Below are 17,101 nucleotides of genomic sequence, written 5' to 3'. Positions count from 1 at the left end.
ATTCCTGGGACATAACAGTGAACTTAGTTATGTTCATTTCATTCCCTGTGAAGATGGTGTGGGGCCACGAGGTAACCTTACAGTCTTTTGTCCAAAGCCTGCTGCATTTCCAAAGGTCCACTGTTACCTGTCATTGTCCCTTCAAAGTCTAGTGTTACCTTCTAGGTACAGCCAGAGACGTCAAATCTGCTCCCTCCTGAATCTGAATGCCTCATACACATTCAGAGACACCAGTATATTTTCCCTCAGATCCCGCTAACGGCTTCAGCAGAAAAGGCTTCCCAGTCCTCTAATGCCATCATCCTGCTCATCTCAGACACTACAGTTTGTGGCCCTCTTAAAAGGTGACACCTTCTGGGTTCTATCTCTAGCAACACATACACACAACAGACAGACACACACAATCACATGACATACACATTACACATACCACACACATATACACACACAAAATAGCTTTTTTCTTATTTGTTTGGGTGGGTTTTAAGAAAAAAGCAAAGTTCTTGAAAAATCAATCTGGGGACTGGAAAGACGCTTAGAAATAGAACTTGCCTTGCAAGCCTAAGGACCAGAATCTGGGTCCAGGTACCACATGGTAGAAGAAGAGAACCAGCTTCTACTAGCTGTCCTCTTTTACACATGCATACCCAGATACACTAAATAAATTAATAAATAAATGTAAAGACAACCAATCAATACAGAAACGGTAAACATTGTCTGTTGGTACATTTATCTTGTGACTCAAGTACTTTCAGCATCAAATATCTCAACATTTTCTTTACAGTTGTTTTATAAAACTTACTTGGTAAGTGACTGAGCTTTCTGCTGTAGGAAGGTGTCCCTGTGTATTTTAATGGCTTGAAGACTTTTTCTGTCTAGAAGTTTGGCAGCTGCTGGCATTTTATGAATCAGAAAATTATCAGGAAACCAAATAATATTAGCAGTTAAAGTGATGGCTGGTACCTGAAGGGAAGAGGGGAACATCGTAAAACGCAGGCCCGATGGTATTGTGCTGAACAGTGCTACAACACACAGGGAAGGCAGCTCAGAAAACACAACTACCAAAACCTCAATGTATTGCAAGGTGTGTCTTCCCCGCATGTTTACTGTAGGAAGAACAAAAGCATTCCCAGTGGGCCGTGAGCACAGCAACTTTATTCTGCCTAAATATTAATAGACAAAGAGACATACACACACCAGATTTCACAATAATAATATATAAAAAGCAAAATAAAATTCAACCCTTCATAACTTTACTGCCAGGGCATATTAATAAAATACTAGAAAAAAAAAAAACAAAACAAAGATAGCTAATGCCTCATGGTCTGTTATTATTTGATAGTACCAGACACACACTAAGTTTCAATTCTGAAACTGGGTCTCCTATCATGAAAATAGCAAAGATGAAAATAACAATTTAATCTGTTCTCCTTTACTAGTAAGAATGAGGGCAAAGGGGACAAGTCAAAGGAAGGAGGAGGCAAGGCCATGGTAACAGTGCTGACATGGCATGGGCACATTCCTGAAATGCCAGCACTCAGGAAGCTGAGGCAGAAGGATGACTGAGACTGAGGCCAGCCTGCACTACACAGCAAGACCCTGTCTCAGAAATAAAACAAAGTTAATGTGCGTACACACACATGCACAGAACACCCACTATATATATATATATGTACACATGTGGGCACTGAAGCCCATGGCTGACACTAGGTGTCTTCCATTGTTCTCTGACACATGCTAGCTAGTATCAGAAGTCAGCCTTACCCAGCACTGCTGGAATTAAAGGCAGGCTGCCATGCTCACACAACATTTCATGTGAGTTCTGGGAAGCTGGTTTCCAGTCCTCACAACAGATGGCAAGCATTAATCCATGAGCCACCTCCCCAGCCGAATTTTCTTTTTTACAGTTACATTTCATAAAAAGTAAATCATTTTTTAAATAAACTTTTTGTTAGTACTTTTAAATATCTTAGCATTATTAAAACTTACATTGCAAACCAAAAATAAGAAGTTTCAAATTCTTACCTTCTTACAAATATCCAATAAAGACTTAAAAAACTTCTTATCAACAGTTCGAAAAATCTGAAAGTGCAGTACAAAGAGCCCACAAATTCCAACATACTTGTCTCTCTGGTCAATTTCAGAAGGTTCACCTGATAAAAGAACAACATAAAAATAGAACAGATAATAGCTGAATCCTTCAGGAAATGCAAACTTGATAAATAAATCAAACAAGAAATTTGTATTACCAAGCTTGGCTTCCACGTTTGCAAAGATTGAGCGAATGCTATGTGCAAACTCTTCTGCAAAAGTGCTATTTTTCGACACAGATATTCCTCCATTGAGAGAATCAAACTGCTGTTCAATACAGGCCTACACAGGAAACATTTGAACAGAAACGCAGACTCTCAGTAACAAGCTATCAAACACCTTGGTAAGGTCAAACACTTCGGAACTCATTTTAATTACCAAATCTGGCTCTCCTGTCCTTTGATGGAACACGCGCATGTTCTTATATGAGTGCCAGTTATAAGGCACTCAAACCCCACATGAAAACACACAGAATGGAGCTTAGAGATGAGTGGAAGAAATCACTGCTGACACACTGGAAAGTAGGTTTTTGTTTTTGAGAAAGGGTCCATGTAGCCCACTATGTAGACCAGGATGACCTCAAACTCAAGAGATCTGCCTGCCTCTGCCTTGCAAATTCTGGGACTAACATTGTATTCCACCACTCCCAGCTGAAATCATTTTTAAACTTTTACAGGTTTGAATGTTTTGCCTACATGTATGTCTCTGTACTTATAGGCGTGCACTGCCTACAAAGGCCAAAAGACGGTGCCAGATACCTTGAAACTGGAGTTGCTGCTGGGTGCGATCCACCAAGTAGGTCCTAGGGATCAAACCTAGGTCCTTATCAAGCCAGCACTCCTAACTGCTGAGTCATCTCTCCACATCTTCTTTAAAGGGTGCCGCCCTTTAGGAGGGGTGCGTGCATGCGTGTGCGTATGCCTGTGTGTGCTGGGTCTCACTGTGTAGCCCCAACTGTCCTCATATTTATATCCTGTTAGCCTTTCCAAGTGCGAGGAGACAACGGGCACAGTCGCAGTGCCCAGCACCTCAATTACTGTGAGACCTGTCCCAGGAAAAAAGAGCTACAATAACTACATTTTGTATCTAAGAGATTACTAATGTTTATTTACATCTAAGAGATAAACTGATTTTAAAAACAAAGAGCCGGGGCCAATCTGTTAAAACTGTGGTAATATAAAACCAAACATAAAGGGACGCAGACAGGGGAGAAAGGGATGGATTTTCTGGCAGCACAGTGAGGGTCTATCTGTAGAACAAGGAAGGGGGCGTTTTTAGCTGGTTTCAGTCCACTGTCACTTAGAAGGCACCTTATCTGTGTACATTCAAGTCACATCCACGGGTGCAGGAAGAGCCAACTGAGCCTTTCTGTTGTTTGCTTTGGGTTCTGATTTGTTCCTTTTTAGGTTTAGGGCCCTGAGCATGCTAAGAAGTGCATGTTCTATCACTAAACTGCAGCCCCAGCCCTTCAGACTTTTTAAAGGCAATCTTAAAAACCTAAATCTAGAAGCTAGTAACAAACAGTACTTAATGCAAATGACTACAACCTAGACTTTAAAATCCTTAGATTTTTGTCTTTCTTTTCTTTTGAGATGGGTTCTCATTATGTATCCCAAGGTGGCCTAGGCTTGTACCCGAGGCTGGCCTTACTCATGCACAGCCTCCTGTGTGATGGGATTATAAGGGTGTACATCACCATGCCTGTTTCAATTTTATATTTTTGCACAGTTTAATTTTAAAGCCCTCATTTTAAGTAACTTTTCATTTTGTTTTAGATATTGGGTTATGCTTTAATATACTAATAGTGATGATTTTTTAAAAGCCAAAGCACTTTCTAAAGAAAAGAAATTCAGAAGTATTTTATCAAAATGTCCTCCTGCAGCTGAGCTGCGCCAACCTCTAAGAGCGCAGACATTGCCCTGATACAGCTCCACCTACCTGAAATATCATTCCATCAAGTAACTGCCCTTCCAGTTTCAGCAAGAACTTCTCAAAGGGCTTTAATTTTTCCTCCTGAATCCCAAATTTTGAAGGGTTGTGATGGACAGATTTCAGCAACCTTGTAGAAGATTTAAAGAAAGATCTTAAATCTACCCAACAAATTCTTAAAAGGTAAAAATATTCCAAGAAAAAAATTTTGTATTATTATTTGACTCTTCACATGGAAAATGTAAATGGAACAATCCTAGAATGTTTATCTTTCTTTTTACCCCCTTAAATTCAATTGCCTGTTGTTTTATATAACAAACATTTAAAGACTATTTGTAAACTGAATAAACGTAAATAACTGTTCCAGGGTGTTTAATAAACAGGGTGAGGCACAAACTTTCACTTGAACAGAATGCAGTGAAAAGAACAAATCATAACCATTCTGCAACACTTTAAGAACAAAAACCTGTCTATAAATGGGGCTGACTGTGTTCATGAAAACACTGGACATGACAGAACCAGAGAAATACTTCAGTGCTTACAGAGGAAACCTGAGTCTGGTTCCCAGTACCCACATCAGGTGGCTCACAAAAGCCTATGACTGGTTCCAGGGAATCCAACCTCCTCTTTTGGCCTAAGTACCCATACCCATGTGCAGACACACATGAAGACAGACAGACACAAACATATACACATACACACAAATAAAAATAAATATTGGGCATGAATTCCTTTTCAGTATACATCTCTAGGTCTTTTAAAGAATCAGAATAATTAGTATTTTAATTTTTACCAAAATTAGCACATCAGCTGTACAAAGTAAAACTATTAAAAAACATTTTGGTCGGCATACCTTTTGTACATAGTCCAGTGGTCTTTCAGCGTCACATGATTATCGATAATCTCATCCAGGGTAAGTAAAACTGTTAGCAGTTCTCCCAAGTGCTCATACATAGTCTGTCAAAAAACCTTTAATGATTATCATTTAGTCACTAGTTAGAAGTCTCATGTGAACTGTTAAAGTAAAACACATTGGGCTAATTACTGAATTAGTGAAAGGCGGCATCAATTGGTTTATAATGATACAGGTCTGACCCTCAAATGTTACCGCCAGCCTAAATCAAAAATATTTTGCTTAATATTTCCTCCTTAATTGTGATACTAAAGATCTGTTTATTGACAACAGAAAATCTGTAGTGGAGCATACTGGGAAAAAGTACAAGTGACAGATCATAGCAAGTGAGGGCTCATCAACCACACAGCAACGGGGACACAGGCGGAGGTGGCATGCTAGCATTAGTATATGTCCTAGTTGGTCAAATCCCTATGTAAAATAGAAAAATGAACTTTTACCTGAAAATGAACTCCAGTTGTCTCTATAATTTTAGGTCCTATCCTATAATAAAGTAATATCCAAGTTTAAAAAAAATCATTTTTGGTCACAGTTCATTCTAAACTCAAGAAATAAATACAGGAGCATAAGCTCTTAGAATTGTAGCATGTATTTGTCTTAAACTTGCAGGCACAGCCAGAACAGAGCCCTTGTTGTGCTCCATTCATGGGTTAAAGATCTGACAATGGGCCAATGAGTAACCTTACTTGTTTTAAACCTAGAGAATGTGCCTTGGCATAAAAGCAGAAGGAAAAAAATTCAGACAAAATCAGGTTTATAAACTTGGTAAGAATGGAATCTCACTTATCTATAAATACACACTTTAAAAAAGGAACACACCTCCATAGTGTCTGAACATCCTAAGCATGTATACTGAGTAAATAAATAATAAGTTACTTCTATTAACTATTTTTCCAAAAAGTCCTTGCTGCTATCTTATAAAATTCAGACTACTTCTACAGTGCATTACTTGTTGCTGATATACAGGACAGCCAGCTGATGGATTACATTCATCACCACTTCGTAGCATCTCGTCACAAAGCAGGACAATTCCTGAAATGAGAGGGTGGGTACACATTAAGAGGCTGCATTTTCAATGTCAGGATATGTGGACTGGATGCTGTAACACAACCAAAGCTCTAGTTACCCAGCAGCCAGAGCTCAGAATCCCAAGCAAGCAACACTTCTCTCTTCCTGCAGGCCAGGTCATTCCTCTCTCTGCTACCCCTGCATTTCACAATTTCACGATTTTATACTGAGTCTACTGTTTCAGTCACTCATACAGTTCCTAAACAGCAGGGCCAATCATCCCTTCCCAGTAAGTGAATGAAGATCTAAAGAGTGAAAATGGCTGCCAACCTACAAGGGTAACAAAGACAATCTCCACAAGTTACTCTAAATCACTTCCCTAGTCATCTTTCGTTGTGTTTTTTCAAAACAGGGTTTCTCTGTGTAGCTATGGCTGTCCTGGAACTTCTTCTGTAGTCCAGGCTAGCTTCAAACTCGGAGATCCAATGTGCCTCTGCCTCCCTCATACTTAGCCACCACTACCCTGCTCATTTGTTATCTTTAATTACATATATATGGGGCTGGAGAGATGGCTCAGTGATTAAGAGCACTAAATGCTCTTCCAGAGGTCCTGAGTTCAATTCCCAGTAACCACATGGTGGCTCACAACCATCTCTAATGGGATCTGATGCCCTCTTCTGGTGTGTCTGAGGACAGCTACAATGTACTACTCATATACAGAAAATAAATAATTCTTTAAAAATACCAAACATATATATAGCTTGGCACACACCGAATGCAAATCAGTTACCCCAAGAATGTTTATCAATAATTATTAATTCAGATCTACCATACCTAGACTTTCTGATGTTTTTTAAAGCTCTCAACCTTTAACCTTATAGAACAAATTCCCATCTAAAATACTTAAAACCTTATTAAACCTGCATCTATTCTAAACTGTAAGCCCTAAATAATAATTTTCATTGCTTTTTATGTGTTGGTCTCCCCCACCAACAAGAGCAGTTTCTAACACACACATACGCACGCACACTTACTTTGTGGAATACATCAGATGATGTCTGGACAGTGAACTTTTTACACAGCTATTAGTGAGACCTAAACAGAATTTAAAGTCTTTGAACTTTAAAGGGTTTTTTCATACAGGTTTTTGCTACATAGGCCAGACTAGTCTTGAACTCATGATCCTAACTCAGCCTAACTCAGCTGTGAGTGCTGCGATACAAGAATCTTGAATGTGCTACATAACAGACTGTAATTTCAAACAGCTAGTTTTACATTTGTTACTAATTTCTGAAGGTTAAATGATAACAGAAAAATAAAAAATAGAAAGCATGACAAGAAAGCAGAAATCAGAGCAGATACAGAAAGACTCCATGAGACAGAAACAGAAAAAAAATCAATTAAAAGATTGTCAGATGGTTAAAAAATCCCACCAGAAGCCAGATATGGCCATTTGCTCCTTTCCCGTCTGTACCCGAGGAGCATCAGTAGCTTACAGTGCTGTTTTAAAGACACTGTACTCTTGAACACTCAACATATAAAGCAATCTCACACACATACATGGCACCAACACTGATATACAGAATATGGCTACTTGAGGTCTTAAAGGAATGCAAGGAAATCAACAGCACTGAAAGCCTGAAAGAATGGGCAAAGATACATTGAGAAGGTGAGCTGAAACACATGTGGTAGCCATTACTGTCAGACAGAGAAGACGGCATGGCCCTGCTATCCTATATAAGCTAAACAGCCCAGTCTAAATGTTCCATACCACAAGCACTGCAGAGTTTTCTCCATTCAAGAGCATCTGCACATGGGTAATACGATACCTTAGCCAGGGAATAGAAAGAAATCTAAACACAAAACTCATTTACACATATAGTCCAGAGGTAATTATTTCCTTGGGGTATAGAATTTTCCATTGGTGATATTTTATTAGTGTTCAAACAATTTTAAGTCTTGTAGCATTTCACACTAGTGATTATTAATCTATGTATATAATAGTCATTTGTACATAATTATATATTATATACATAGTATCACAGCTTCATTATCATCAAAGCTTTTGCCAACACAAGTAAAATAAGCATCTATGTGATATGGTGGGCATGTTAACTTGTTTTAGTGTAGTAACCTTCTTAGTATCTAACTGTATTCCATCATGAGTTATATATGTAAATATGTTATCAATACCATTTACTTTTCCTTAAAAGGGGGTATTTCACATAGGTAATTTGGTACAGAGAAGCTGGAAGGCCAAACAAAACAGAGAGGCAAGCCAGAGGAAGTGGACTCCACCCCTATATCAAAAAACAGACAGGAAAAGGTCGTGTTTGCTAGACTCTGGGAGCTTGAATCAGTAGCCCCTCTCTAGGGGCTACTGTAATCCTCTGATTACAGCACAATGGCTGAGAGCTCAATTTATTATACATACCAAATTCAATCTCCTTACAACAGAAATACAAAATTTAATAAAACTAAAAGGAAAAACTCACATTCACTGACTCTTTAAATCACATATCTGCAGCAGCCTTTCTATGCAGCAGACTTCCCGTCAGGTTCTGACAACGTGACAGGAAAGCAGCAAAGGCTGTCCTTCCCAGTCTCTTGCTGTTTCCATCAGATAATCTACTAGTTCAGCCCCACAGCGGCAGCTCCCATTAGAGAGCTGGACTGCTTCTTTCAGCACTCTAAACCTAACCTCAAACTGCTTTTCAGAGGTAGCTGCATTGAACCAGGGCAGCACCCTCAGAGGTACGAGCACTAGTCACATGAAGACTATCTCCCTAAGATGCCAGATGTCACCTCACAAACATAACTTTTCTCTTTTGTCCCTAGATGAGGAAATGTGACCTGCTTCTTCTGGAAGTCTTCACTATTTTGTTCTTCAGCTTTCCAATTCCTGTGTGATCAATCGTGTGTGTGTGTGTGCATGCACGTGCATGGTTTATAATAACAAAAACAATTCTAAAAAGTCTAGTTTTTTTTTTCAAGCAAGTATGTGTGTGTGTGAGCTTGTGTATATGTATGCACGTGTGCAGGTGCCCATGGAGACCACAAACATTGGATCCCTAGAGATGAAGTTCCACGTAGTGATGAGCCACCAATAAGGGTGTAAGTAACTGAACTAGCGTCCTCTGCAAAAACAGTGCATGCTCTTAACCAACGAGCCACTTCTACCATGCAAGAACAAATTTCAAAAATTGTTATTTTCCTTTTATGTGTATGGGTCTTGTTTGCATGTATGCCTGTACACCAAGAGAGTGCCTAGTGCCCAAACCAAAAAGAGAGTGCTGGATGGATCTCTTGGAAACATAGTTATAGACACTTGTGAGCCTCCACATGGGTGAGTTCTGGAAGAGCAGTCCTCTGGAAGAGCTGCAAGTGTTCGTGTTCTTAATGACTGAGCCATTTCCCTAGCCCCCCGCAAAAACATCTTTAAGTTAAAAAAAAAAAGACAAATTTTCCATAAATGAAATTATACAAATTACATATAAAAAGATTAAAATATTAAATTAATTTAATAAAGATTAAAATATTAAAACAATTTTTGAATTGTTCAGGTCTCGTGATACCTTATTCACCTAAAATCCCTTATAAATCCTTTAGGAGTATGATCTACTACACTATAAGTAAATGGCTCACTCTCAGAATACACAAGTCCTCAGTAACTGAAGGTTCCAGAACCTTTAAATTATGTGTAATTTTGATGAAAAATTTTAAAAGGCTCAGCCATAAATAGTGGTACACACCTTTAATCCCAGGGTGTGAAGGGGCTGAGGTAGGTGAATCTCTTATAAGTTTGAGGCCAGCCTAGTCTACAAAGACAGCCAAGGCTACCTAGTAAGACTGTCTCAAATAAGTAAATAAATAGTTTGAGAGATGGTAAAAATCAGTTATCTTAAAGACATCAACAAAAAGAAGGAGTTACCTGTAAGAATGAAACGAATCTCCCCATTTGAATTTGGCAGTCACCTTCCACCATGCTGGAATCTGTAGCTTTAAAAACAGCATCAATTTTACTTCAGGCTTTTTATTTAAATTCAGCAACAAAGACAAAAGGTAATAATATTCTTTCACTTGTGCACAGTACTGAAAACACTGGACTTTTACACTGAAGAAAAAAATGACATGTCATGAACGATATACACCTTCAACCAGGCACGCCTCACTGCCAAAAGGACCCAAAGATCTGGTCCACACAGGCCAATTTCACTGATGCACTATCTACCATCCTAGAGACTGTGCTGCTGACTCACCATTCTATTCCTCACTTGTTTAACCAAACCCGTGAACAACCAAGAATGTTATCGCCTGGAGACGGCTCAGCAGCTAAGAGTGCTCCGCTTGGCTGCTCTTCCAGAGGACCAAAATTAGGTTCATAGCACCCACAGGGTGGCTCTGTGAACATGCACACTGCACACACAGGCGCGCGCACACACACACACACACACACACACACACACAAACACACACACACACACACAAATAAATAAAGTAAACGTGTTGGCTGTTCTCTATACACTCTACAGTCATGTGAGTTCTTGAATAGTCTGTTAGCTTTCTGTTCACTTCACTGTCTTAAAAGGGAGCAACAAATTCAATTCTAAAATTTTGACTTACCTCCTTCACCATAAAACAGAAGACCATTGTAAAACTTAGTTTCAGCCTGTTTTAAAGGAAATTAAAATAATTTAAAAGGTTGCTTTTAAATTCTTATGCTCTTAATTCTCTGAAAACATGTCACAACATCATTTACAGATAAATTTCTTCAAAATTTAAAAACAGCTTTCAAATAAATTCAGCTTCTCTTTAAAGTAACAAAGACAAGTGCTGACGCTGAAAAACTCAGCCTCCTGCTTCAGCCTTTACTTGGTCATCTGACCACCCTCATTACCCACATCTTCCCACTAGTTCAGTCAGCAGTTACAGAATATAAAAAGGGAGAGGAGAAATGATGTCTACTAATGTCCACCGAAGTTCAGTGGTTCCAAACCCATATAAAAAGTTCCATGCGACAGGTATCACTGCCCACTCTGGGTGTGCAGACTACCAGTGACACCTGCTGAAGCCCCAGCTTCTTCACCTGCTTCGTCATCTCAGCGAATGCTGGGTCACAGTACAGAGCCCTTACTGTTAGGACTGCTAGCATTACTAGCATTTTAAGTGGATCATTCAGTGGTCAGTTTTTATTGCACACTACACACATTTAAGCCTACACTTACTTTTAAATGATCTTAAAGAATGTAAACAATTACCTCATATTTTAATTTCTTGATCTCGCAACACAGGGCTGCATAAACAGTGATGACTTTGTTGAGGACCTGGTTTGGTAAGTGAAAACAGAAAAGAGTACATTGTAACCAGTGAGTGCATTTTCTAACACACTTTAGGTTCAGGGTCACATACCTTGTTTTCAGTCTTTATGAGTTCCAAAAGGGAGGACTGTTCATATGGCAGAAGCTACAGAAACAATGAGAAAGAACAGTTCTTAACTTGAAAAGAAAAAACCACTGAAAATTCTAAATACACGGGATTAAATGAATTACATTGAACTTGTGTTAGACTCTATTCAGCATTACCATCAGCTCAACTATTAAGATAATCACAAAACAGTACGGAGAGTACAATACAGTCACGAAGAAACACCTGCAGCACAACACAGTGCTCTGAACGGTTCTAGCCATGCTCTAGGGCACAAAGTGCCTAAAGGTGTGAAAACACTAACAACACACTGATAGTGAGCACAATCATTTGGGAAGTTGTTATGCAAACATACATTTAATAAACTATCGTAACTAAAAGAGCCAAACTGGAGTTATTACAAAGCAGAACACTGAAGAAAAGAATGAACCCAACACTCAGAAACAAAATACAGTGTGGGCATTTTTATCATCTAAATCAGATTCATTTTTATCTTGCACATAAAGCTTTCCTGATTATCACCCAAAATTAATTTTTATTATGTGAAAAATGGACCTTTCTTTTAGTTACATATTAACAATAAACTATATATGTAAATTAAAAATAACTTTTCTCACTTACTTTGTAATTTCTATAGAGATCTTATCTGAGTCTATGACTCTTGCAGAACAGGAACACAAAATAACTGCCCAATCAAGGGACTAAAGACAGGTCCCAGAGTAAGTGGGGAGGAAAAGGGCTGTATATGAGGATAAAATAGAGCTTTGAAAGCTTCTATTGGTAGAAGAGAAAAGCTGAGACAATGTCATCCTTTCACAAAACTAAGAGGTATCATGTCACATTCACGAGGATGGTTATGATCTTGAAGGTTGGCAATAATGTAGAGAAACTCAAACTCCTATATATCACTGTTAGGGATAGTGCAGCCACATCAGGAAATAGTCTGGAAGATGAGAAAGGGGCCAGCAAAATGGTTCAATCAAAAAAGGCACTTGCCACCAAGCCAGATGATCTGAGTTCAATGCCCAGAACCCATACAGATGAAAAGAACTAACTCCAACAGGTTGTACTCTCTCCACACACATCATGCCAAAGTATATGTAAAATAAAATCCTCAGAAAGTTATATATAGTTACCAGAGCACTCAATGATTCTACTTCTGAGTGTGTGTGTGTGTGTGTGTGTGTGTGCAACATGACAGCATGTCTACATAAAAACTTAAGACACATAAGTAGCATAATTTCCAACAGCCAAAAGTGGAAAAATCTCAATGTCTATCCACCAGTGAATGGATAACTATGTGGTATGAGGGTTCCATAGAATGAAAACTTTTATCAATTTAAAACTATGCATGTATTAACACTGGCTATACCACAGATGAGCTCTGAAGTCAAACACCAGGCAGGATGCTGACATATCACACGATCTCACTCAGACAAAACGTCTAATGGAGATAAATCCCCAGAGACACACAGTAGCTGACGGGTGGCCAGTGACTAGGGGATGCTTGTGGCGGGGTGAGGAGGGCAGTGACTTGTTTTAGGTACTGGACATCCTTTTTAGGGAAAACTGTTCAAAAATGGATGATGATGATGATTCATGGACAATGAATTCCTTGAATGTACTTTTTAAAGCCACCAAGCTATACAATATACATGGGTGAACTAAAGCCAAGCGTCATGATGCACACCTGTGACTCTGGCATTCAAGAAGCTCAAGGATTACTATGAATTTGAGGCCAGGGGGCTATATAGTGAGTCCCTGGCCATTAGCTCGTAATGTCTATGAGTTACATGTCACACACACACACACACACACACATACACAAAGAAAAGAAAGAAGAAAGAAAGGTAATGTACAATTTAGGGCAGTGGGTGGCACAGGAGTGCTCAGTATATATTATCTGTCACTTAGTGGTGACACACAATACATTAAAAAGGCATTCCTACTCCAGGCAATGGTGGCACACACCTTTAAAAGTCCCAGTGCTTGGGAGGCAGACACAGGCAGATCTCTGAGTTTGAGGCCAGCCTGGTCTACAGAGTGAGTTCCAGGACAGTCAAGGCTACACAAAATAACCCTATCTTGAAAAAAAAAATTCCCATATTAGGACCCCCAAGTTCATGCAAGGCACTCAAGGTTACTTTTGGTGAATGAAAGAAATGTTTTCTATCTTCATTTGAATATGGGGTAGATAAGCTCTGTAATTCAGCAAAATTCAATGAGACATCCTTAAAAAATCCATATATTTGACTATGTGTAAAATAACCACAATAAAGACAAAGCCTGTGTGCTCCATCTAGCTGTTTGCATTTTCTTGAAGATAAAAACCAATGGATAGCTCAAATGACTGGAGTTTGTGTTATTATATTTTGAGTTTTTGTCATTCTTTCAGAAAACAAATTTTTAAAATTGTGTAGCTTATTGGGGTGGGGGGAGTTACCAATTTCATTCACTCTTAGAATTTAAATAAAAACATATTGTCTACTTTTAACACAAGGTAGTATGCTCTAAAATAAGTAAATATATATATATATATATATATATATATATATGAAATAAACTCAGACCTTTAATTCTATAGGGTCAAGATTGAAATCCCAAACATCGCCAATCAGATCATCTAGGGCGTCCTCAATTCTTCTCAACTGAGATGTATACTCTTCAAGGAATTTCCCGTAGTTCTTAAGCTGGACTTCAGCATGAATTTCTAAATTTTAAAACAGAACATTACAAGTAATGAATGGCAGAATACTACTTTCAAGTAATCTCAAAAACCGCAGTAAACCACTGTTAATTATTACTATGGAATACCTCACTTCTTGGAAACGAAGTTCCAAAGTTAAAAAGTCATTCAGGTTTGAATTTTCTCCAAATATGTACAAGTACGTGAAAGGCTGCAGCCCCTTACCGTAGGGTCTGGAGCTTCTAACCATGTCTCAGATAACTCTGGGTCCAGATACCACACACCTCTACTGCAAAGACAATCAACTATGGGAGCAGGTACAAACTGTGTTGTTACAGAGCAAACTTTAAAAGGTTGGCTAATTCAGTACACAGTAAAATGTTGGCAATACATCCAAATCCTTTTACATGGAGGTTTTTGACCTTCTACATAATATTATCATTTCAGTAACACCAAGCTTACCAAATGCTTTACTTGTTCAATTGTTTATCTATTATAATCAAGATATAAAAGCCTGATAAAACATACTGGCTGCTGAGGGGGGCTGGAGAGAAGGCTTATCCACTAAGAGCATTGGCTGCTCTTCCAGAGGACTGGGGTTCAGTTCCCAGCACCCATGAGGTAGTTAACTCTAAATCCAGGGGCTCCAACATTACCCTCCAGCCTCTGTAGACACTGTGCACACATGTAAAATAAAACAATATTTAAAAAAAAGCTGGGATTTACAGAATTTATATACTAATAGGTAACGTAGAGCCACGGGAAAAAGCTCGATTTTTCATATGCCTATTCACTAAAATTAAAAATATTTCATTCTTAGGAATTGTTACTTATTCCAGAAATTCAATTCCAATTGATTTCTTTTACCAATGTGTGTAACTTTACTCAGTCTTTGTCTTCTTTAAAAAAAAAAAAAAAAAAAAAAAAAAAAAAAAAATGCTTTTGGACTGGAGAGATGGCTCAGTGGTTAAGAGCACTGGCTGCTCTTCCAGAGGTCCTGAGTTCAATTCCCAGCAACCACATGGTGGCTCACAACCATCTGTAATAGGATCTGATACCTTCTTCTGGTGTGTCTGAAGGCAGCTACAGTACATTCATATACATAAAAATAAATAAATCTTTAAAAAAAATGCTTTTCCTTCAAATTTGAAGTGTGGAGCCCTTATGAAATAAAGTATGTTCTGACTCACACTGTATGAAATATAGCCATCTGTCCTTTATTCTGCACTGAGGCTGTGAATCAGGGGCATCAGTCCAGTTCATTAAGACGCCTGTCTCATTACAGCAGCACTCACTTAGGGAATTGTGGAAAAACAATTAGTCTACTTACAATTCACAGCCCCCAAATTAATGAAAACCAGGCATAGAGAGATCTCTTACCTACTGCTAACAATCCCATGTTAATGTCTTACTCTGTAACATGGGAAATGACCAAAGCATCCTTTGACCAGCAAATGGGTTCTTAAAGACTGCACTAGAAAAACACGCTAAAGAAACACTAAATTCCTCGCCAGTTAGATAACAAATAGCTGTGAACTCATCAAAGTTAAAGTACAAGGAGACTAAGAACCAATGGCCCTCTCTGTGTACCACACTCCCTCCCAACAAACTGCATTTCTTGGTGGTGTTTTCTTATTTCTTTTTAAAGTTAGTATACAAAGTTATGAGTTTCACCAAGACATTTTCATACATACATACATGGTTTTTATATCGTGTCCTCACTCACATCCTGTATCCACTCCTTTCCCCAGTCCTCAGTATCTTAAAAATGCTCACTAACTTAAAGCTGGAACCCAGTATACCCTAATTCCAACTTTGGTCAGATACTGAAGAGGAACTTCAGGGCACAAAGGAGGTGGTGGGGTAAACACCTGACTAGAAGCAGTTCACTTTAAAACCAAAAATACAAAAAAAAAGGGGGGTGGGGTGGGGTGGTGGCTATTATCCTTCCATCTAGACTTTTCTTCACGATGAGTAAGACCTATACCTTAAGAAATGTTTCCTAAAAACTGCTCAGCACCTTGAACAAAGTAAAACCCAATTACATGGAAATCTGAACGTGTTCTAATGTCTCTGTAAAATAATTCATAATGCAGCTCTAATTTATTTTTAAAGGCATTCCTACTTTATGGAAAGGTTTGCCTTTTAAAAATTCTCAAACAACTCGCCCCAATTTCTCTTCTATTACACAGAATAAATAAATAAATAAATAAATAAATAAATCAACCTCCAGAGTCTCTCTAATTAGTTTGGCTTGCACATTTTGCTGAAACAAACTATGAGGCTTTGGGGGTTAGAAGTGATTTTAAACATAAAATCGGACTTGACTTCATGAATCAGATATGATTAAAAATACAAAGATAAAACAGATTTAAAAACCATTTCAGCTGCAATGACAATTACAGGGTTTTGAAAACTATATAAAAATCAATAAAGGGCCGAGAAGCGGTAAGATATTCCAGTGTTGATTGATTTTTTTAAGGCCAGGGAAAGCTGTTTTTCGCTGTCTTCTGTGGTTCTAAGAACATGAACCCAAACTTCAAAAGTTGGCTTGAGAAGCAAAGAATAACAGGAAACCGAAACGGGAACCCAGACTCTTCTAGAACTGAAGGCTGAGCATCTGGCGCAAACCCTGGGACGGGATGGGCAACCGGGGAGGCTGGCCTCTCGCGGGGCGCCCCACGGAGCGGCGCCGCTGGCCAATCACCACTACCCGGAGGGACAGCCGGGGTGCGAGTGCGGGGCCGGACGCGACCCCACGGTCACGCAGCCCGCCCCAGTCCCACCCGGCGGGAGCGTCCCGAGAGGGCGGCTGCGCAGCGCGGCGCAGCACCGCGCCGTCCTCTGTCCGCAGCGCCGCCCGGCCCGCCTCGCCCGACGCCTGGGCTTACTCTGAGAGCCGTCGTCCACGCGGTCGAAGTCCCAGTCGGGCGACAGAGTGTCCACGGCCATCACCGCGACACCTCCCACAGACACTGCTCAGAGAAGCCACCGCCGCCGCGCCGTGGGCCTCACCCCAGCCGCTGTCACTGCACGTGACTTCCGGCCTC

At 39.4% G+C, this 17,101-nt stretch overlaps 1 protein-coding gene across 2 annotated transcripts in view; it reads right to left on the bottom strand.

The window, feature by feature from the left end:
- The window catches only part of Washc4 (WASH complex subunit 4), a 51,984-nt gene extending 34,883 nt beyond the window's left edge, over positions 1 to 17,101 (bottom strand). The window contains exons 1-13 of one of the 2 annotated variants that reach the window (XM_076919767.1): positions 16,943 to 17,101; positions 13,936 to 14,075; positions 11,351 to 11,404; positions 11,200 to 11,265; positions 10,565 to 10,610; positions 9,873 to 9,940; positions 5,883 to 5,965; positions 5,374 to 5,416; positions 4,874 to 4,977; positions 4,030 to 4,150; positions 2,250 to 2,373; positions 2,026 to 2,153; positions 803 to 963 (exon numbers count right to left, since the gene is read on the bottom strand). In XM_076919767.1, coding sequence (XP_076775882.1) covers positions 803 to 963; positions 2,026 to 2,153; positions 2,250 to 2,373; positions 4,030 to 4,150; positions 4,874 to 4,977; positions 5,374 to 5,416; positions 5,883 to 5,965; positions 9,873 to 9,940; positions 10,565 to 10,610; positions 11,200 to 11,265; positions 11,351 to 11,404; positions 13,936 to 14,075; positions 16,943 to 17,003 — 1,199 coding nt within the window. In that variant the 5' untranslated portion in view covers positions 17,004 to 17,101. Of the gene's footprint in view, positions 1 to 802; positions 964 to 2,025; positions 2,154 to 2,249; positions 2,374 to 4,029; positions 4,151 to 4,873; positions 4,990 to 5,373; positions 5,417 to 5,882; positions 5,966 to 9,872; positions 9,941 to 10,564; positions 10,611 to 11,199; positions 11,266 to 11,350; positions 11,405 to 13,935; positions 14,076 to 16,942 lie in introns of those variants that run through there. The other variant, XM_076919768.1, reaches the window with a different exon arrangement.

This window comes from Arvicanthis niloticus, chromosome 22 (genome assembly GCF_011762505.2).
Source record: "Arvicanthis niloticus isolate mArvNil1 chromosome 22, mArvNil1.pat.X, whole genome shotgun sequence".
Classification (NCBI taxonomy): Eukaryota; Metazoa; Chordata; class Mammalia; order Rodentia; family Muridae; genus Arvicanthis; species Arvicanthis niloticus.
Note: the sequence above shows the minus strand (reverse complement) of the source record. Positions and strands in the feature narration are given on the sequence as shown.